This window comes from Xenopus laevis, chromosome 1L, assembly GCF_017654675.1.
Source record: "Xenopus laevis strain J_2021 chromosome 1L, Xenopus_laevis_v10.1, whole genome shotgun sequence".
Taxonomy (NCBI): domain Eukaryota; kingdom Metazoa; phylum Chordata; class Amphibia; order Anura; family Pipidae; genus Xenopus; species Xenopus laevis.
The window spans coordinates 150355573-150378016 of record NC_054371.1 but is presented as its reverse complement, the minus strand read 5'-3'; the positions used below and the strand labels follow the sequence as shown (position 1 = coordinate 150378016).

Genomic DNA, 22444 nt, shown 5'->3' with positions numbered 1-22444 from the left:
CAATTCTAGTCGAACTTCCGCAGGAGTTAAGAGCCCTGCAACTACCCACATGAATACAGCACTGCCCATGTATTTTCATAATGTTTGGATGTATGGAGATATATAAGTTTCCTCCTTACCACCTCCACGCATCCTAATTGTTCTTCACTCAAAGCTTGGGAGCAGTGGAGGTTGCAGACCACAACTGGGCTGGAGGTGGCAAGATTTTGCAAGAGGTTGGAGTACTGTATGTGCTCCAGCATATTGCAGGATTTACTGAAATAACTGTTAGTTCAGGGGGCAGCTTGGGAGGAAGGCACTTTTATAGCAAAATAATATAGAACTCTTTATTTTAGTAAAACTGCCACATTCCTTTGGACACATAGTGAGCAAAGGGCAGGCAGAGTATGACACACACAGTGAGCATATAGCAGGCAAAGTATGGCACACACAGGGAGAATACTGCAGTCAGAGTATGACACACACAGGGAGCATAGGGCAGGCAGAGTATGGCACACACAGGCAGCATAGGCAGGCAGAGTATGGCACACACAGGGAGTATAGAGCAAACAAAGGATGACACACACAGGGAAAATACTGCAGGCAGAGTATGGCACACACATGGAGCATAGGGCAGGCAGAGTAGGGTTCACACAGGGAGCATAGGACAAGCACAGTATGGCACACACAGGGAGCATAGAGCAGGCAAAGTATGGCACACACAGGGAGAATACTGCAGGCAGAGTATGACACACACAGGGAGCATAGGGCAGGCAGAGTGTGGCACACACAGGGAGCATAGGGAAGGCAGAACAGAGCAGGAGACAGGGAAACCTATCAGGACCACTCTAAGATGTACTACATACAGTGTCACAGTGCTTGTGCCCCACCAGTAGTTTGTACGAGGTGTGAACAGGTGAACGATGTGGGCAGTTTCAGTCTGTGTGAACAGTGCAGGGCTTTAGGAGTGTGAACAATAGAGGTTTTACATATGTGATTTTACTGTCTGAATTTGAGGTGTAAACAAAACAGGGGCCAGTTAATCTCAGTACTGATACTTTTTAAAGTTTACACATGTTAAGCAGACACATCAGGCAGACTTTCATGTGGGGGCCACACATAGGCTGCCAGTTGGACAGCACTGCTTTAAAGGGTCAACAAAGAACCCTAATACCATAACTGAATGCTCCCTTAGCTTGCAAAATATGGTTATATAATGCAGGGTTGCAGAGAACATTCCCTGGTTGTTATTGGTAACCACAAAGGGAACAAACACTGTAGCTGCTGAATAACAAGCAGTCAGTATGTGCATTGCAGGCTGGAAACGCCTAAGGAACAGACAGCAATCAGGTGGGACAGAGGTGTGCCTGCTGATGAGTTAAAATTCAGGTATTTGAAATAGAACAGTGTATTCTCCAAACTAGGTCACAGTAAGGAGATGATGCAAGGGCTTTACCTTACTTAGTCGTGTTGTCATTTACATTGTTAACCACAAAATGCTCAGTGCCAAAATTCCTTAGTTTACCATCTGTGTTGTCTTCAACTATTTGGATCTGATAAACTGCTTAGTATTAATATTGTAGTCTATAGCTGATTAAAAACTTAAGCAACATGCTTTCATTATGACTACTGTCAACACATGACAAAGGCACAAATTGTTCTTTTAATATTAAAAAAAATATTTATTAAAACATTAAAATATATATTTGATTTTCAGAATTAAAGAGGGCTAAACAAGTGCATACATTCAATCTAAGGGTTTATTTCCCATCACCTGTAGGGCCTTTACTGGCTACAATGGGTCCTTGCAGGAAAGCACAATGGCTGATGGGAAAAAGCACATTATTGTCCACTATAAAGTGCAACAAATATACAGTAACATTGCCAATTGGAGGGAAAATCAGTTACATAATTCAAGGAGAATGTCGTGCTCACAAAAGCTTAAATCTAGGAAACTGTAGGAACATTTAGAAAAAGGAATACAAATCTTGAACTTTCTTGTAATTTCTCAAGAAGATATTTTCTCCAATTTCATTATTACAAGTGTTACAAAATTGTAAATTACAAACTGGTCCAAAGGTGGCGACTGCCAATATATATATATGTATATATATGTATAGCTTGGCAAGATGGAGACTGTAACACCTTATTTCAGTGGGGTCCAATCTGCGACCATTCAGTTTAAGAACGACTGTTACAGCTGTAGGGCCACAGGTGGGACAATCCTTGGCCCCACCACTAGGAAATGGTTGCCCTGCTTTGTAAAACAAACATAAATGGCAAGCGCAACATTCATGATCTTTTTTTAAAAAAAATAACAACAACAAAACAACAAAAAAGTTTGCATTGGTAGTTGGCAGGTGAATGAAAGCCTGGTTAATACCTTGCCCTCCTCCAGAGTCCTTCCTTCCCCCTTGTGAACCACACCACTGGGGACCCCCAAAACTTCACAGCTTGTTGTACTTAGTTATAAAAAGGAGAGTAAGGCAGCAGGGTTGGCTGGCACAATTTCAGGTACTCTTATTGGTGAGTATGACCTGGAGCATGTGCAGTTGAAGCCAGGTCCAGACTTAAACAGGCTTTCATTTCCCTTAAACTGACTGTACATATGCCAATATACATTACCTATAAATATTTACTTTCTTTGATCACAGTTAAGAACAACAGTCATACTGCAGAACCGGTGGTATTAATGTATCTGCATCGTATATTAACAAAGTTTATGTGCTGAAATGGGACATCACTCTATATAAATTTAAGTACAGTGACCAAGTATTGCATAATGAATACAGGACGCTGTATCTTGAAAGCCTGTGATTGCCATCAGCTACTGACTATTAAGCTACTGAGCTTCGCCAAACATGAAATACATTTCTTTTGACCTTGTTGCAAACCATCAAATAAAGCTGTGACATCAATAATGTTTTTAAGAAAGCCATAAGAGGAGGATAGGGGATGGAGGAAAAAGCAGATCTGACTTGTGAGTCCAGAGTTGAATCCAAAAAGCTGTTTTACCTTGAGAGTTGGGGAATAAACACCCTTTTCACATAACCTGCAGCCAAGTGCTGTATATCTCATTGAACATATCTGGCCTTTCTGGCAAAAAGCTATCTTTGTCTTAGCAGCCATACAGCATAGACTGCAGGTTTGCTTTACAAGCTTTATTATATCATAATTAGTTCTGATAGGGAGTGACTAACTCCGTGGACCCATGGAATTCCAGAATACATTTCATTTCTATCATTTTTTCTGGACTGGGCCTTATGGGACAGAGATGCAACGTATCCCTAAGATATTCTTTGCAGTTAGTTTACTGAGCAAACAGTTGCAGTCCTTCTAGTGAATGAAGTCTGGTAACCTGTCTATATGGCAAAAATCTGAACATTGAGTTTGATGTCACATAAGATTATCATCTTTAACATGATAAAGTCACTTGTTATCGTTTGGCATTTTCCACATTTAATACAAAAGTGTGAGGTCATTGTGTTGCACCTGTATCACCTAATAATACTGAATTAATAGTGCAGATTGGCTCTGGATTAGCTATGACTCTGTTCTGCATTGGTGCTGAATGGGCACTGCTTTGGTTTAGGAGGATTGTACAACTACTTCTATGACTCCATGTACTTGGCTCAATTCGTTACTCTCCAAGCTGGCGATAAACTGTCGAGGACCAGGACGTCTAGGTGTGAAGTGCTCTGTGACGGTTACAGTCTGGAGAGGCTCAATATTACTGTGGGGAAAAAAAGAGTAGATTTAACTATAAAGCAGGAATGTGCCCGTTATTCTAAATACTGTATGCTCATTTGATGCTCAGTCTTTTCACAGTAGAGTACTGCAATATTTTAGCCTCTGCGCTGTGTGCCTCCTCTAATTCTGACAAGTCTGGATTCATAAAGTAAAGGTTTCTTGACATAAAGACTGTCAATTCCTTAGTGACATCCTGTGACAGCATAAAACAGCAACTACAAGTCTTTCTATCAACTGCCAGTAGCCTCTGTAATGTCGCACTATGGCTTCTTAAATCAAATGTGATGGAGATGGAGGTTTTAAACAAGCAGATCTGGGATGATTTGAATGACTTCTTGGAAAAATATAGTATCAAAGGCTACAGTGATCTTAAGATCTACAATTAGATTAGTATAGGTACAGGTATAGGATCCCTTATCCGGAAACCCAATATCCAGAAAGCTCCGAATTACGGAATGTCTCCCATAGACCCCATTTTATCCAAATAATCCAAATTTTTAAAAATGATTTCCTTTTTCTCTGTAATAATAAAACAGTAGCTTGTACTTGATCCCAACTAAGATATAATTAATCCTTATTGGAAGCAAAACCAGCCTATTGGGTTTATTTAATGTTTAAATGAATTTCTAGTAGACTTAAGGCATGAAGACCCAAATTACGGAAAGATCCGTTATCCGGAAAACCCCAGGTCCCGAGCATTCTGGATAACAGGTCCCATACCTGTACCAATTATGTAAGTGCATAAATTGGTCTGTATGTGCATATAAAAGCACTGGGGGTCAGTTGGAGAGGTTAAATTTGAGAGGTTTAAATTATTTCATACAACATTAACTAAGTAATTATATCTTTGTTGCATCTAGGCTTTTTGCAACCTTTAATATAACTAAGCCTCAGGCAAAGAAACCAACATTTTATAGACAGGGAATATTCCCATTTTCAGAGAGTTAGAAGGATGTGTTTCGCACTACAGAATACCTTTTTTGTATTTAAGTTTAAACTGCCCTTTAATATAAGTGGGCCTTAGGCGAAGAAACAAACATGCAATACATGAGAAATGTTATGTCTGGAGAGAGAGAAGTGTTTTAGATGAAAATGGAACAGTAAGAGATGTATTTAGTAGTCCAGTTTTATTAGAAGCAATGAATAAGACATAGGGCACATACCCGAATGGTATAACCTTGGGCCTCTGCAGACCTGGCCCTTCCACATGGAACACAGCATTGTGTAGAGTTGTGTTAAGTGGGTTCTTGAATACAACTTCTGCCACTATCTGTTGACCAACGATAGCATCTCCCTGGACCTGCAACACAATGGCAAACATTGTCACTTACATATGTCTCAAACCATTCAGACAGACTACTGGTTCATGTTTATGGCTAAAAGTATGGCCACCTAGAAAGGTCTGATCAGGGTTCCATCATATAACAGTTGAGAAATCTGCAAAATCCAGTTGGGAAAGGACCACACTGGCCTGTAGATGCACTCCTCTCCCAAAATTCTCTTTAGGCCCTTTCAAAGCATCCAATCATTGGCCAGATGCCAAAAAGATTAGATCAACTTTGATTTGACCCCTAGTAAAATAACCCTTACATGTACTTTATGATTCACAGTTTGTGACTTCTCCCCCCTTGCTTCTCTTTAAGCACTGAAAATATTTTCTACAACATTAACGTGGTGGAATTCAACAAGTGATGAAAACATAGTATTGAAATTTTACATTAATGCCCCACAAATTACCTTGATGACCAGATCTGGAGTCCTTGTTCTAAATGTGTGCTGTTTGGCAAGTCTCTGACCCGTCTCTTTTACTATTCCAGACACAGTGAGCATCATGGCGCCCTGATCCACTAAATGCTTACTGTACTCTGCATAACTAATCAGCATCCCAACTGCCTTTCCTGTTATGGGAACAGATATAAATAGGTTATTCAAGTACCAAGTAAAAAGCAGAGAGAAATGAATTGGCAACCACAGCAATGTTAACATGGCTTAAGAAAAGTAAAAATATTGCATGGGCGGAGTTTATTATGGGTCTGCCCCATATAAAATTTTTACATTTTGTTCTGTTTCCATCATTCCACACGCTGGAAGAAAAAAAAAAACTAAAATATAATGTAGCGTGATACACTACAAATAATCAATGACCACAGGAGTGGTGTTATAGCTGAATGTGAATGGGATTTCAGGAAACATGAGAAGAGCTCTCCTTAAAAGTTGAGTCTAAATTGATGCTATTAAGCAGTAAGTATAAATTGGGTACATACACTCGGTGACATTTATATAGTGAATAAAGTATCCCTCTTGTAAATTATAAGCATATTATAAGTTACCGAGGAGTTTCATGACCTGTTTTTATACAGCTCATGGAACTCCGAGGTAACTTCAAATATCCCCGTTTCTAACTGATGACATCAGTACTCACCATTTATAAGGATATAATTTACACGATATTCATGGCTTTTGTGTATTTTATATATATATATATATATATATATATATATATATATATATATACATTTTTTATGTACAGAAAGTACAAAATGAATCATTGTGAAACACAGCTGTCTCGCATGTCTTTTTTCCTATGTCTGCAATGTCTGCGAAAGAATTTTCTTACTATATACCTAGAGGGTATAAAGCTGTAAATAGAAGCTATGTGTAATTGGCACATTTATCTAGCCACATACCGTGTGTGAGTGTTAATTTGGCCCTCTGTTAATAGAGAAATATACTATCTTTAACTTAATTTATTGTAATTTGTATTTTTTTTGTTATTCTTTTTATTTTCTCTCTCTCAGGAACCTTGAATCTGCCACCTCATCCCCAAATATGATGCTTAATGACAGTCAAGCAAGATCCCCATCTTCTGCTTTTAGAACCTGTGGCCCCCTACACTTTGACATAGGGGAAGAGGTTCCTGTTTGACACTGCTTGCGCAGTTGGGCAGTTCAGTTCCTGAAGGGTTGTGTTACGCTCCCTGTAAAAGTAAATGAAAGTAATAGGATGACAAAATAATTACAAAGTAAATCTAACCTTCTCCAGGATTCACTAACACCTCTTTGGTCTCATTTTTGAATGATTCTTTGCAAACTCCATTGTAGTACATGACACCAACAGCCATGGACAAGGACACGCATCGTCGACTATTGCTGTTATTTTTCAGTATTACTCGGATATTGATGTCACTTCCCCTGATGACACCATCCTGTGACTCAACAGTCATCACCACATCACTTGTTCCTTCAGCATCCACAGACGCCATTGGTTTGTTTGAATAGCCTGCAGCACTTCTCACTGAGTTACGCTCTTCTGCTGATCCTGGGATTGTGCAAAGGTGAAAACGGTATGACTATTATTGCAGAAGAAATGATACTCGACACATGTTTAGTATACTGTGCCACATTGGGGCAGATTTATCAAGGGTCGAATTTTGAAGTACTTCGACATTCGACCATCGAATTAAAATACTTCGAATTCGAATATCGAATTCAAACTCTTTGTCATCGAACGGCTATTCTGCGGTCGAAGTAAAATCGAACGATCGAATGATTAAATCCTTCGAACATTTTTATCGTACGATCAAACGATTTTTGCATCGACTTAGAACAATGCTGTAGAAGGTCCCCATCGGCTAACATAGCACTTCGGCAGGTTTAATTTGGCGTATAGAAGTCAAAGTTTTTTTAAAGAGACAGTACTTCGATTATCGAATGGTCGAATATTCAAACTATTTTTACTTCAAATCGAATTCGAAGTAAATTCGAAGTCGTAGTATCCTATTCGATGGTCGAAGTATCCAAAAATTACTTTGAATTTCGAATTTTTTTACTTCGAAAATTCCCTCGAATTCACGTCGACCCTTGATAAATCTGCCCCATTGTGACACAAAGTAAATCAAATTAGTGTCATATTATATACCCTATTTATAAGTAGGTTTTGCAGTCACCTTAGTGTTTTATAAAAACATACTATTTATTCCGCACAGGGAACATTACATGTAACCAGAGATTTTTTTTTTTATTCATATATGTGAGCCTAATAACACAGTGGCCTCCAACAGGCAAAACTTTATGGAATATGGTTGGTACAATGCGCTTCAGCTTCACTGCGCAATAATATCTCAGAAACAATTCTCATTTTATTCAGCAGGAGAAACCATCCAATTCTTTTTTTTATAATGTATGGTTCTGATTTTTGGTTTACCAAACATTATAGCCATGTAATGCTCCACTATTTTTTTTCTAACTACCACATTATTTTTGCCCTTTTATTAATGCACTGACATTTCTAACTCCTTGTCTGCCGTCTATGACTAATAGGGTGCAGCCTTGAGACACAATATAATGCCATTATAGGTCTTTTTTTCCTTTAGAATTCACAGCAATAAAACTACTTATAATAATTTATAGGATCTGGTACAGTCTGGCTAAAATTACCTTCTGGGTACTTGTACAGGTAAGTAATGTCCTCCCGTCCAAAAGAGCCAACTGCTTTGGTGCTCATACAGTGACCAACTGCTCTCTCCTCCACGAGAACCTTCTTAAATTGACCATTTGGCATTCGCTGGTAGCAGATCTTGTCACTGTTTACCTTTGCACATAAAATACATACTGATAAAACTACTTTTCAGACACACAATGTTTGAAATGCAGACTAACAACTTGATCCAACTGATTAATAAGTGCACACTAGAAGTACAAATTAATTGAAAATATCACACAATAATTTAAAGTACCTCAGCAAAGATGAACGGTGCGTCATATTTTATATTGGTCTGTCCATTCTTTATGGCAAGTACAGGGCAAGGACCACAGCAGTAAATGCCTGATAAAAGGAATAACAGAAAGAACATGTGAGGAAAAGAACATATGAGGAAAGAGACTACACTGAAAAGGGAGAGGAAGAAAAAAGGTAAAAGAGAATTTAGTGTGAGTAATTGAGAACAAATAAAGAGGCTGGGCTTCCGCACCATTGCTGGTTTCCTGAGGGGTAGCATCAATTGCCTGCCAACCACCATATCCTGCAGGCAGGTCTGGGCGTGTCATCCAGCAATCATTCCACACATGGTAATTCCTGGGCACAAACAGACATGAGAAAATTATTACAAAGCCAAACTTTTAAACAGCCAGACATAAGACAAATAGGATGTGTATCTGTATATACATTTGTTTAGGTTAAACGGGTATGTTTGTGTCTGAGAAAGAGTGGCAGAACATATTTTGTGTGTAAGAGCCTGGATTTTATATAAAAATCAGAAAGCTTGTGATTGAACTAATGCATTTGTTATACATAGTTATGCATAACTAAGACAAGCTAGAATTGATTGACAGTTTTTGTGAGAGAGAGACTGCGAGACATAATTCTAATCTGTGCCTGTAAAAATGTCATATATATAAAGCAATTGTACTTTCCAACTGTAGCATCTAGCTTCTAACGTGGCACAGTGGGGGCAAGAGAACGTTGTGCTTTACACTGTACAGTAAATACATGGTTCCTTTGAGCAGTACCCCCAAAGCTGTGTCATTTTTGCATAAACAGAATTGGCTATGTAAGAGATGTATGTGTATACCATGCATGCATGATGCCAATACTTACATATTTAAAAACTGCCAATGTTGTCACTTTGCCCCACCTTAGTAAATTAGGCAGCTATCAATGTTAGTTTGTGTATAAGAGGGGAAGCGAACTGATTTCAAATGACTTGCTCATACAAGCTTGTGAGAGAGTTTATACATGTGTGTGACACAGCTTAGAGTTAATTTGAAAAGACCCAGGACAAAATGGCAAGCAACTAAAGGGGCGAAAAGTCATGCATCTTACTATCCACCACTGTTTCCCCCTCCTGCTGGGACAGGTAGAACAGATCTGGACTGGGAATCAAAATAGGCCCTGGTATTTCAGGTACACAGAGGCCCAAACAGCCCCCACCAGTCCACTAGATAGTTACTGTCTATAGCATCTTACAGCAGCCCCTCTGGCATTTGCGAGAACCCACAGATTACCAGTCTGGGCTTGTGGGAGGGGGCCACCTATGTGCCATACTCTCCTGCAGGTCTGGACTGAGAATAAAAATAGGCCCTGGCATTTCAGGTACACAGAGGCCCAAACAGCCAACATAAAGGCCCAATCAGCCCCCACCAGCCCACTAAATGCTGAATTTCTATGGCACCTTATAGCAGCCCCTCTGGCATTTGCCAGAACCGACAGATTGCCAGTCCGGACCTGCACTCCTGTCCCTCACGAAAAAAGAGCTGTATAAGGCAAAACCCGCTGGTTTCTATGCTCCGAAACAGAGCCCAATAAAGCAATTCATCAAAGTTTTCTGGATAAGGTTTTTTTTCAGTAATCTGAACCATTATGCCTTAAGGCTACTAAAAACATTTTAAACATAAAAAAATTGTATTGCCACCAACATTGTTACTTTCAAATACAGTACAGAGAAAGGAAAATGTTCTCTTATAAACAGCAAAAAGATCCTTAAAATAGCCTAGGATCAGAAACAAAACAAAAAAGTCTTACTTAATCAGTTAATAATACATTTTCCTGATTTTGTGCTCCCAGCATAAAAAGAATATTAAGTGGCTGCTGCAATTTATATTATTTTTTTTTATTTTGTATGGGTTTCTGAGATATATGCAGTTTTTGATTGCTTTTTGTAAATTGCAAAAGTGCTCAGAGAAGTTCTCTGAGTAAAGCTGGCCATTCACTACAAGATCTGATTGTTTGAAGAGGTCACCAAATGAGTGGATCGACATCTGGCCAATTTCCAGCCAGATATGGTTCAGGTGGGCCCGTTGAAGAGCCCCATACACAGGCTGATAAGCTGCTGAATTGGTATTTTAAGATTACATCAATTTGTTTTTGGGTTTAGATTCTTGCTAAACTGGCTTTTTCTACATTGTTTCAAAAGTCAAAACCACCAGGGCAGATAATAGCAAGGGACAGATCCATTTACAAATAACTTTGCTTAAAATTAAATTTTCTTCTAAAAGGAATTTATTTACTTGGAACCTATATTGACTTTTAGTGCTCACGTCGCTTTACTAGAGACTAAATACATACTAAGAGGTTTGGAGGTACAAGATTCAAACTTGGATTATATTTCTCTCGGACATTGTGTATAAAAATATCTGCAGACTCACCAGACCGAGTCACAGTTCTTTTCTTCAATGGGCTTCATGTTCTCATCAAAATAGATATCAAATGTGAGGTTTCCATCAGCATCATGAGCAGATGCAAAATTGGTTATGGTTCGTCCAGCAATTCCAAGACATCGTAGGACTGCAGTAGGAAATAGAATCAGAGGGTTATTGAAAGTTATTAGGACTAGGAAAAGAGCACAAAAATGCAATATATGTTAGAACTTAAACAAGAACATGCAGTGTCACCAGGATGTGTTTTGACCAGGGGAGAGAAATAATTTGTCCTGGCTCCCAGAGAAGGCTGGTTAGGCACAACAATTTTTTAGTGGAACTGTGATCTACTTACTTCCCTTTGTTTCAGACCTCTAAAAAATGTAACAGTCAAGCTCAATTGTATGCATATATTTAATTAAAACTATAAAGCATATTTCTACAGTTCAAGACAAAATATAAATTACAGAGTCCTTGGCCAGAACACAGCAACAGTATGATTTGCATACCTTAAGTGCTCATCTGAGAATTAAGGAGTCTTAACCTACTCTATTTCTCAGTAGCAGCCAGTTTACCAAGGATTGGAGACGGATGCCAAAAGGTTCGGCTCATCCAATGGAGTAACTAGATGTTACTGGGCCCCACAGAAAATTCATTTTAGGGCCCCCAACATATCCAGGGGTTGTCCTGGTTACGAATAGATGTCTGCTGAATAGGGTCTGCTTCCTCTGTAGTTACGCCCCTGGGCTCATCCTTAGAAAGTTCTAAGCTGGCCAAAGAAGCGATAATAAAACCTGCTAACTCTGCCCCTCCAGATTGAGCAGCTTGTTAGCCTGTCTAAGAATGAATACATTTCTAATTCTTATGAATGAATTTCATTATGCAGTTTTTGGGTGGTGATACTCCTTAAGTATCATTGGTCAGTTCAGTTGACAATTACTGATTTAGCTGTCTTACTACTTTTGTGACCTTGACATACTAAGACATGACATTTATTCATTAATAAATCATGAGGTTTATCCCACACTTATTACCTGTAGTCGTGACACCACCAAACACCCAGCACTGTCCATATTTAATTGGGTTTCCAGTTTGGTGATATCGGAGTAAAATGTCTACACTTCCAACCCAGGCAACAGGATTTACTCCATCTCCATAATTTCCAGACCAGCTTCCTGCAATCACACCATTGTCATCCATTGAATTTACCTATGGAAGAGTAGGAAAATAAAAGGAAGGCAGGAAGGTGAATTGCTGGCGATCCTTGCCAGTGCAGAAGAACCCCCATCCCTTCCCAACTGCATACTCTCACCCCCCCCCCAGTTAACAGTTTGTTGTGTATTATACAAATATTAGTTACAAAGCTGTAAAACAATATAAAGTCTACTCATTATAGAAAAATAAGACACCCTAGCAAAGTATCTCACCATGGCGGAAACGACTCGGGTGACAGTTATGGGATCTCCTCGTGAACCAGGTGCTATACGACCACGGTCTAACAGAAAGAGGCAGGCATCAAGGATTCCTTTATCAAACTGTGGAAAGACATATGAGCTTAGATAAAATAATCCAGATAATTTGGGGTTGAGACCCACTCTATGGTCAATCATAGATTTACATAATACAATTAATGGATTGGGATCATTCGGTGGGTTGATTTCAGTGGATTAACACCTCACCTATTTATTAGGGTGTGCATTTGAAATTTTTGCGAAAATTCGCCGCCGTCAAAATAATTTTTCGGCGGCGCCGAAAAAAACGGACGCCGTTTCGCGTATTTTTTGCCGTTTTGAGAATTTCGTGGGAAATTCACGAATTGTCCGGCAAAGCGAAACGGCACAAATTCGCCCATCACTATTAAGAAAGAAAAGAGTATAGCTAGAAAGAAACCCCTCCACTTATCCCTCAGTTTCAGACCTGTCCATAGTTCCAGGATCGTTCTCCAATCTGATTTTCAGTGCCATAATATATCCTGCCAATCTCATTAAGCACGTACTCCTGACGCCATGCTTCATTATCCAAGAAGACTGAATCCACTGTTAGGGGAAAAGATGTAAATCATGACCATTAAAAAAAGGAAAGGTGAAAATACAGCTTGAGTCAGGAACAGGCAGAACAATAAGGACAATAGACACTGGAAATTTGAGATGCAGTATTTAGGCACCAGAGAATGTGTTGAAAGTGGAGAATGAGATAACGGCAAACTTACTCCGGCACCAAGCATTGAAGAGGATATAGACTTTGAGATTGGAGTTTGATTCTCCTCCGCTGTTAGTCTTCACATTCATTTGGTAAAGTCCCACCGGAGCCTGAGCTGATGTGTTCAACCATAGATATGCATTACAACCACTGACCTCGGCTACTTGACATCCCCAATTACTTTCATCAAATTCATTAACTTGTTGAAGGGTGATTGGCTGAGAATTTGCTAAAAAAAAAACAATGTAATATATTAATGGTCACAGTATTAGAGGATTAGAGGATGGAGGATGAGTAAGAGAGCAGTAATAATGCGAAACAAACTCAAGATAAAGCAACATAACCACGAGCTGCTCCATACATAACCACTAGTGTTGTTAGAACATGGCAGCCTTCCATGAAATCAAAGCATATCACTGATCACACAGACAGATGGAAACACTTAAAATTACTGAGAGACAAATCATTTGGAATAGGAAGCACATAAAAGGCAGGGAAATATTTGCTACATTGGATTATTGTTTTGTGAGATACGGTGCAATCCCGGAAACTACAGTATTAAAGAAAACTGCATTAAGGCAACTCTTGAAAGAGTTGCTGATACTATAGTCTATGATTATTTTGAGATAAATATAGCAGAAATATATATCTCAGAAACCATTATAAATAGGAAATGAATGCAAACTGCAAAAGTACTCAGAGATTTACATGAAGTAACAAAGCCAACTTTCCTAAAAACTTTACTTGCCCTTTCAAACTTTTATGTCATCTGACAGTATTGCCAGGGTAGTCAATAGTGGTGATGAGGCCCTCCTTTACCACACAGACAGCAGTACAGGAACTAGTTCCAGAAAAGGTAATAGATGTAGTTATAGCAGTAGTGCTGCGTACACTTACCCATTTGCAGCACAACAGAGATGTGATCACTCTTGGGGTTGAATGCTCTCTGGAAAGTAACACAAATTTTGAAGGGCTGACCTCTACGCACAATCAGCTCATCATATTCAAATTCATCGGTATGGTGAGCTCTGCGTGTTTCTCCTCCACGCTGTTTCAACAGATCCACACTTTCAACCTTCAGTGCTCCCCCTGAAAATCAGTGAATAGTTTAGGAGATGTAGTGAAGTTAAAATTGAGGCGCTAGGACTTGTTCAGTGAGTGGGAGAAAATGTCTCACAGACTGATAGGTGGGCAAACTAATGCAGATTTTAAAGAAAGAAGAGTTGCTTGGATGGAATGAGAATATGAGAAGACTATGTAAAGATCTATTCGGTAATTAGAAGAGAAGTAGTAAAAACAGCAAAGGTAACACATCAGGATAACAAGACAGAAGACAGGGTGGATAGTTTTCTCCTACTGTCTCACCTATGGAAGGTGTAGGAGAAGGTGTGGGGAAAGGAGAAGTAGGGGGTCCATCAGGTTTAACTACTGGTCTCATAGGATTGTCTTGATTATTTTGGCTTTTGTCTCCGCAGCAACATGGGCAAAGCTTCTGCCAGAAGGACTTTTTCCTCTCCTCGTGCCGAGCCATATTTCCTGTGGCAGTAAGTGCAAAGCAAACAACTCTGTGTGATCAGAAAAAGAGAAAGGGTTAAACATTGGAATTAGTACACAATTAAACATAACTTAAATTTTAAAGAGAAGCAGAAGAATAAATAGTCATGTGAGAGACAGTTGTTATTGCCTGGAGGTTTCTTTAGCAGATGAGTAATGTTATTTTACTGTTTAGCCCAAAGCTGGCTCTATAAATTAAAGCATGTGGGCTCATGATGATAAAAACAATCACCGGCTAATATAAAGAGCAACACAATTATCTGAGGAAGACTTTGCTTCTTTAAAGTACTCTCTCAGTGGCAGGAAAAGCTCTCTCACTGCACGCTCTAGACTGAGCAGCGTTCATCTGTAGTAACTGAGGCACCCATGTTCTGTGTCTCACCAGGTCATTCTTGCAAAGTGTTACAGAGGCAACCATACAGCTGAATGACTTCCCAGCATTGAGCATGAACTTTTCACCTAATGTTTCTAATGTTCCACCCTACACCCAAACTTGCTATCGACCTATGCCTCCCACCCCTGACATCCTGCCATAACACTTAACACAGCGAACCAAAATAAGAACCGAAAGTGCAGAGGAAGTTAACGTCCACCACACCCACCCTCTTCTATCTCCTCTTCTACATTGTTTTTTTTTTTTTTTTTGCTGTACTACTTTTCTCTCACACACCCTGTCTAACTTCCCATACAGTTCATTAAAATGGCTGCTTGACTGATTCATTGGGGCTCAATTACTAATATAGAGCAAATTTACACCGCTGTGGCCCAAACCATAACAACCCATCAGATATTTGCATTCATTATTTTACCACCAGTAGACTGTGCAACGCTAATAGCTATATATGGGTTACTGTGGTAGTACAAATGTGCCCAATTTTTTTATTTCATTGTACTTATATTTCCAAAACGATTTATGAAGATTATACATAATTCCCATCAGTCCCTACAACAGAGGAGTTTACAATCTAATGTCCTTATAACATTCACACAGTAGTAGTAGTAGTAGTAGGGCCAATTTCATTAGGAGCCAATTAGGAAAGCCCAGTTCCCGAAGGAAACCCCAGTTCCCGAAGGAAACCCATGCAGACCGTTCGTGACAGCGAACTAAAGCAGGAAAAAGAAGTGCAAGATGTGGATCTGGGCCGGCGGGGCCCACAACAGCTGGGGACCCACCAGGTTTTTTCTTGGTGTCCCGCCGGCCTAGTCCGACCCTGCATGCAGACAAAATGAGACCCACTGAATCTGGTAACCAAACAGCAATTGAATATATGCACTTACTAATGGACAAGTTTCTGGATTTAAGTAAAAAATTTATTTTTGCAACTGCAAATATTTCTATCCGATTTTTGAAAAGATAAGCCTCATGTTAGTATTTTTTCCTTTGTACACAACAATTTAATGATTTTTTAATGTTTCTGAAACACCACTATAATCTATGGCCAAAGTTATTGTAAATTCGCCAAAATTCTTTAACCATATGAATTTTCGATGAAAAATCACCAAAAATTCTTCATGCCTGGATGAAAATTCTTCTAATGATAACACTGAACATCTTTAAAGAAAAGTCTGTGAAAAATTAGCAAGTACAGGCAGAACAATATTTTTCAAGTGTTTTCACACAGGAAAAACTATTGCTTGTACAGAAAGAGGTAAGGCAAAAAAAACGGTAAACACACTTTAAAGACATTCTCAAAATAAGATATTTCTGCATTGTCAGTAAAAAAAACATGTTTAATTTCATCCAAAATTGCACCGGTTTCATTAAATGGAATATTATAGATCTAAATAATATTGTAAATAGGAAAAGCCACCAAAACATTAAATCACTGAAAATACGTCTGCCATGCATTTACAGCAGTACTGGACCTAGGACTGGGAGCACCAAAGGCAACTACCCCCACACACACGCACACACACACACCAGCCTGCTCCTCTCTTCTCAACTCAGAACACACACACTGTCTTTCCCACATTCACATGCACCGAATTGCATGCGGGAATCTGAACTTCACATGTGCCTATATTAGTGGAAGGCAAGCAAAAAAGATATATATGCCCAGCCCCCAACAGTTGCACCCAAGGTACGTGCCTCTCCTGCCTACCCCTAGCTCTGTTCCCTGATTTCCAGATGTACTGTGTTGTATTCAAACTGTGGTGAATGACCTAAGACTACAGCCACATGGGTCTGTTACTCCGACTGTGTATAAACGTAGACAGAGAAACAGCCAATCTACTCCCATCTTCTCCTTTCTATGTCTGAACTGACAGGCATGGCATCAGGACAGGAAATAATGCATTTTCATGCCAAACCCCATCCTTGTGTCTATAAACAGACCAATTCAGTGCCTGTCGGTTCAAATACAGGAAGGACAGATGGGAGCGAATTGGTGTATAAATTCAGGCGGAGAAACATCCTAGTGGCAGTAGGCTTAGGGTGGCCCAGGGCCCATAGTCTGAAATGAAGCAAATATACAGTAAACAGAAGCAGAGCCATGATGGGCCAGGAGTGGAGCTGGAGTGGCATAATGTACCTGTGAACTCCCCCAATTTCCCTGACAGTTGCCCAGTTTTGGCCCCCTTCCTAAGGACTCCCCCATTTTTTTTCAATTTCCCTGTGTGTGCATCCATAGTATGTATTCAGTGCTACGAAAAGGGCCTCTGTGCATTTGTGTGGTGGTATAATTCAATAGGCTGCACTAACAAATTTTCATCAGACTCCCCTGTCCCAGCCAACAGTAATTGACAGCTATGGGGTAAGTCTGTGGCAAACCTGGGTGGATCAGGGAAGGGGACAGGCCCCCACCCATGACTGGAATATAGGTTAATCTACCACTGTGTAAAAAATTGCATATAGGTACCTGTGAATACATTTTTGGAGAACGGGTTTCTTTTCAAAAGCAATTACGAGGATATGTTAAACCTTTAGTCAACTTAGTTCTCATTTACCAAACTTGTGTCTTGGACATCGCACTCCTCTCATTAATGTGATTAGTGCTACCTTACACAGGTTGGGCTGTACTGATCAGGAAATTACAGGTCCTTGTGCTCAATTCAGGGGCACTGTGCCAATGAGGTGAGTTTGTACACTAGCCTCAACCTGCAGCACCGAGCAAGTTACCAGGGTCAGCAAAAAGCTGTTCCTGCTAGTTTTAGGAGCCAAATTCTCTGTTTTAAACTGTAAATTCGGCTCTCTGCAACTAGCGATGCGGCTCCCCTGCAACCCCTCCAGTGCAGGAAAGGTAAGAACTGGGGGGGGGGGGGGCATTCTAGTCTCAGGCAGCTCTTGCCCCAGAAATGCTGCTGGCACCATTCTGGAGAGCAAGTATCTGCTTCTGTGGGCACTCACTGTGGGGCAGGGTGCAAAGTGTAAAAAACACGGTGGCTTGCTTCCCTTTGAGTAACCTGTGCATGTTACTGAACTCATATACACATATCACACAGTCATACTGTATTCAGTTGTGCAAGCTTGTGTGGTATACACAGGATTATTTGTAAGATGACACAGCTAAGCATGAATTTAAAGGGAAGAAAACTCTTTTGTGAGTAATGACTGCACCCTGTCAAGGCTCACGTCTAAACTATGATTAAATGCTTTGCAGTTGGCATCTTTGTGCTGCATACCAGCACCACAGCCTGGCTGGAGGCACAGATTGCCCAGTCCCACAGCAGCATATTTATAAATACAAACCAGCTTTGTGGGGAGCAGCTGAGTTACCACAGAAGGATAGAAATAGCCACCATTCAGCACTTCAAAAGATTCCAGTAGGGATGCTGGGAGGAGTGTGTCTGCAACATGTGGAATACTGAAGGTTAACTATATCTGTTTTAGGTGCTGGATACCTTAATGTCCTTTTATATTAACATGAAGTATGTTATACAAGGTCGTAACTTCAGAGGTGAACTACCCTGTGCACTGGGTCGGACTTGCCTGCCGGGACCATGGAATAAACCCAATGGGTCCCTAGACTCTTGCTCTACTTAATTCGCCATCGCATAATAATCTATAATATATTAAAATCGAGTTTTTGCACATGGACTTTTAGAGTTCTTGAAAACATTTCATAATCCGAGTGGCTTCTTCCGTTCAGCTTAGTGGTATGGAAATCCCCGGCATTGAAACCTATGAGGGTAGTACAGTCACAGACATCCAATCACAATGGTTCCATTGAACTTCAGTAAAGTGTTGGCAAGTGTTGCCTTTGACTTCATTTGACTTAATTCTACTAGATACTTTATCTTAACTGTTTTGTTTTTTAAACTCTTAAGGAGTAGTATACCTTTAGGTTAACTTTTATTATGTTATAGAATAGACAATTCTTTGACTCAAACCATTGCCTGGTTGCTAGGATAATTTAGAACCTAGAAACCAGATCCGTGCTAAAATTCCAAACTGGATAGTTGAACATTTTTTATTTTAATGTAATATTGTTATAGCCATTCCAGCTTCTTCTTTTTTTTTTTTTTTTAAATAAAAATGATATTTTTGATGTTTGTTTTGTTTCCTGGTGGGCCCCAGGTAGAGTCCTGTAGTGGGTCGGGTACATGCGGGTGACCGCAAAAAACCTGTGGAACCCTGCAGGTTGCAGATAGAAGTTTCGGGAGCGGGTATAGACACGGGTCAGCGGTTCTCCGGGTTTGCGGGTCGCGGGTCTTCTCAATAGAGAGTTTTACTCCTTTTTTTCTGATCACACCAACTTCTAATGATGTCACTTCCGGTTTACAATGACAGCATGTCCTGTTTCTTGATGGTCAGTGGGTCGCGGATCGGGTTGCGGATAAGGTACTTGCGGGTCCGGTAGTGGGTAAGTATGCGGGTTGCGAGTCCGGGTGCTGGTTGGGTTCGGGTTTAACAAATTGGTTCTGCGCAGGACTCTAGCCCCAGGCACCCTCAGTTCAAAACTGCCTGTGCATCTGGTATCTATTTACTACAGTCATGACTACCTTGGCCCACTCCTGTACATTCACTACAGTTTGCCATTTAGAACCATATTTGTGGGAAAAATTATCCAAAAGCTCCAAATTGAGGTAGGTTATGCAGCTTTGCATTGAGTTTATAAGCGTTTCTAACTGCAATAAAAATGGTGACATATTCTGTTTACCATGGCACATTATCATTTAATCATTTACTCATAAAACACAGAAAAGTCCTAAGAGGCTTTATTTGACAAGTAATACATAACTGACTACATTTAATCCGCAACCGAGAAAATAAAAGAAACCATTTTCTAAATCATATCAAGAACCGTTGCAAACAAATAAGGTTCCTCCCAAATTCTTTATCTTTATCTGACAGTCGCCGGTTCTTTTCCAGCAGTCATATGACATATGCTAAGATATTTATATCATGCACATCGGCGCATGGAATGCCAGAAGTTACTAAAACCTCCTACAAATGTTTAATGATGTTAGAGGTCACAGGCAACACATATTATCAAGGATCCTCAATACACATTGTATGACCCTTTAAGAATACGTTCTCTGTGAACACAGACATCTAGAATTTTGCACATACAGTATACAGTTAAATGCATGGAGCTACAAGGCAAGCCAACCATCTGGTCACAGATCTGTGCACCTATAATGTCATGTTGCTGGAGCTCCCTGTGCCGGATTATAGGGTTATGATAATGACGATGATTATTATTATTAATAACCTGTATTTATAAAGCGCCAACATATTCCACAGCTTTGCACAATAAATGGGTCTATACACTCAACATTCACATTATATAAACAAACAAAAATGATGCAAGAGGTAATGATAAAACAGACTGCCGATACCTGGAGCCAGTGAGGACTAAAGGTGTCCATACACGCACAGATATTATCGTATGAAACTTTCATTCGTACAATATTCATTGTGTGTATGGCTGGAGACAAGGAGACTGATATTAGCTAAACACTTGGAAACTGGTCGCCCATCTCATCGATCAGCCAAGATGGAAAATTTTGATTAAACATATGCCCGGTTTCTGCTAAATCGTCAGAGTTACAATTTTAGCGCTTCTACCTGTATATCTGACCATTCGGCTTTTAACGTTTGTAATAAAAACAAACAATCTTTCCCAATGTAATTGTTAAATGTATGGCCAACTTAACCCGCAATATCTTCATCTGATCCTTAGCTAGAACTGTAGTTACAGGTTTGGGGAAATTATATCTTTCTCAATTGGACAGTTCCCATGGGCTTTCAAAGGACCCCTTATTGAATCCCTTAAGGCTGTTGTAGATGGGGAGTTACAGTTTGACAAGCACCTTCTCTGTTGATTAATAGCGTTTCCCTTAGATGGATGAGTCCAGCCTTGCTGCATTGTCTGGGACCCTCATTTCTTCAACCTTGGTCCAGCTTGAGGGATGTTGAAGGTTGTAGTGTAACAAGAATCAGAGACCGACAAGTACAACATCCATAATAACAGCAATAAGGAAAAGGGTAACACAGACTGTATTATCTGTATCTTTTTTTTTAAATACCCCAAGTGATTGAGAATGGAAAACTACTTTGCCAGACTTAAAAGCTGCCCTAAACTTCTGTACTGCTGAGATGGAGACTGTGCCAGCACCCCCCACACACACACATTCATATGTCCCATGTCCCCCTGTGAAATGAACGTGGCACTGACCTTCCTGTGCAGCTGCTGTGGAGGCGATAATGACAGCTCCTCGGTGCTTGTGTGAGTGAGTTCTGTGCTATGGGGGGTGGCTATAAATCCCGGGGTGGATCTGACCTGTCATCCCCACCCAACTAGGCGGCCCATCCCGCACTCCCCTATCCTATTGGAGTGGAATCCATGGAATGTGGGACATGCAGCAGTGTTAGTGCGCATCATAGTTCTCCCACGGTGCCCGTTTGCTTACACTCGTCATTAGGGTGACTATTATACCTGTCACCTGTCTCTATAGTATCTCACACACCCTTGGTGGGACACAAATCTATCTTATCATTGCGCCATAACTCCATATAAGAATGCTTGTTGCCTTTCCGCTGAGGCAACAACTGGAACAACTGGAATGTACAGCTATGGGCAGAGTACACTGACTGCTTGTTCTTGCTGCTTTATAATCACCGTGACAGAGATACCTGCTGTCTGTATTGTGGTGTTATTTGCAGAAAGCACCTTATCTGTGCATCTGCTAAATACTTCAATACACACACACATGCACGCACAGCACATTCTCCCCTCATTCCTTCATTCACACAACAGTTTGTCTTGTCACTATAGAGAAAAGATTTACATTTTAAGGATAGAAATTAATTGTATATCAGGCTAAATCAATACTTTTAATTTTTGGTCTAACTGGTCCCTTGGTGGTGACACGCTAAAGATTCCGGGGAGATTAGTCTCATCGACAAATCTCTTCTTCAGGCGACTAATCTCACCGAAAAGCCTTCCAGCCTGCTAGAATGTAAATCGCCGGTCGGGATGGCACTCGGAGCGCTTTGTTTTCCAAAGTCACCCAAAATTGCCTCACAAAGGAACTTCGGGCGACTTTGGAAAACGAAGCGCGCCGAGATGCCATCCCGACCAGCGATTTACATTAAGGGTCGGACTGGGGGGCTCGGGCCCACCGGGACTGCTGTCCAAAGCCCCCCCCCTTTGGCGACGCCCATGGGTTACAAACCCCGGTTTCACCGTGTGCTTGAGTGAACAGAGCCACGTGACGCACATGCGCAAACGGTGTTGCATGACACCATAAATTGCTCTTTTTGTAGGGCAAGCAGATCGGGAGAGGGGGTCTGGGCCAGCGGGGGCCCACCGGGTTTTTTCCCGGTAACCCCCTGGCCCAGTCTGACCCTGTTTACATTTTAGCCCTTACCCAAATGATGAGCC

General features: G+C 40.4%; 1 protein-coding gene across 2 annotated transcripts; it reads right to left on the bottom strand.

Moving 5' to 3' along the window:
- Positions 1–1640: 1640 nt before the first annotated feature.
- On the bottom strand, positions 1641–21342 carry tgm1.L (transglutaminase 1 L homeolog). Of its 2 annotated transcripts, none has more exons than XM_041564797.1 (15): positions 21236–21342; positions 14427–14626; positions 13959–14150; positions 13072–13290; positions 12780–12898; positions 12290–12397; positions 11897–12071; positions 10872–11010; positions 8699–8802; positions 8465–8553; positions 8166–8319; positions 6763–7047; positions 5467–5627; positions 4893–5029; positions 1641–3712 (listed from the first exon to the last, which is right to left on the bottom strand). In XM_041564797.1, exons 2-15 carry the CDS (start codon positions 14590–14592, stop codon positions 3568–3570), a joined length of 2193 nt encoding a protein of 730 aa, XP_041420731.1. In that variant the 5' UTR covers positions 14593–14626; positions 21236–21342; the 3' UTR covers positions 1641–3567. The 2 variants fall into 2 exon arrangements, with proteins under 2 accessions (XP_041420731.1, XP_041420737.1); XM_041564803.1 differs by lacking the exon at positions 21236–21342 and adding an exon at positions 14998–15108.
- Between the last annotated feature and the right edge of the window lie 1102 nt (positions 21343–22444).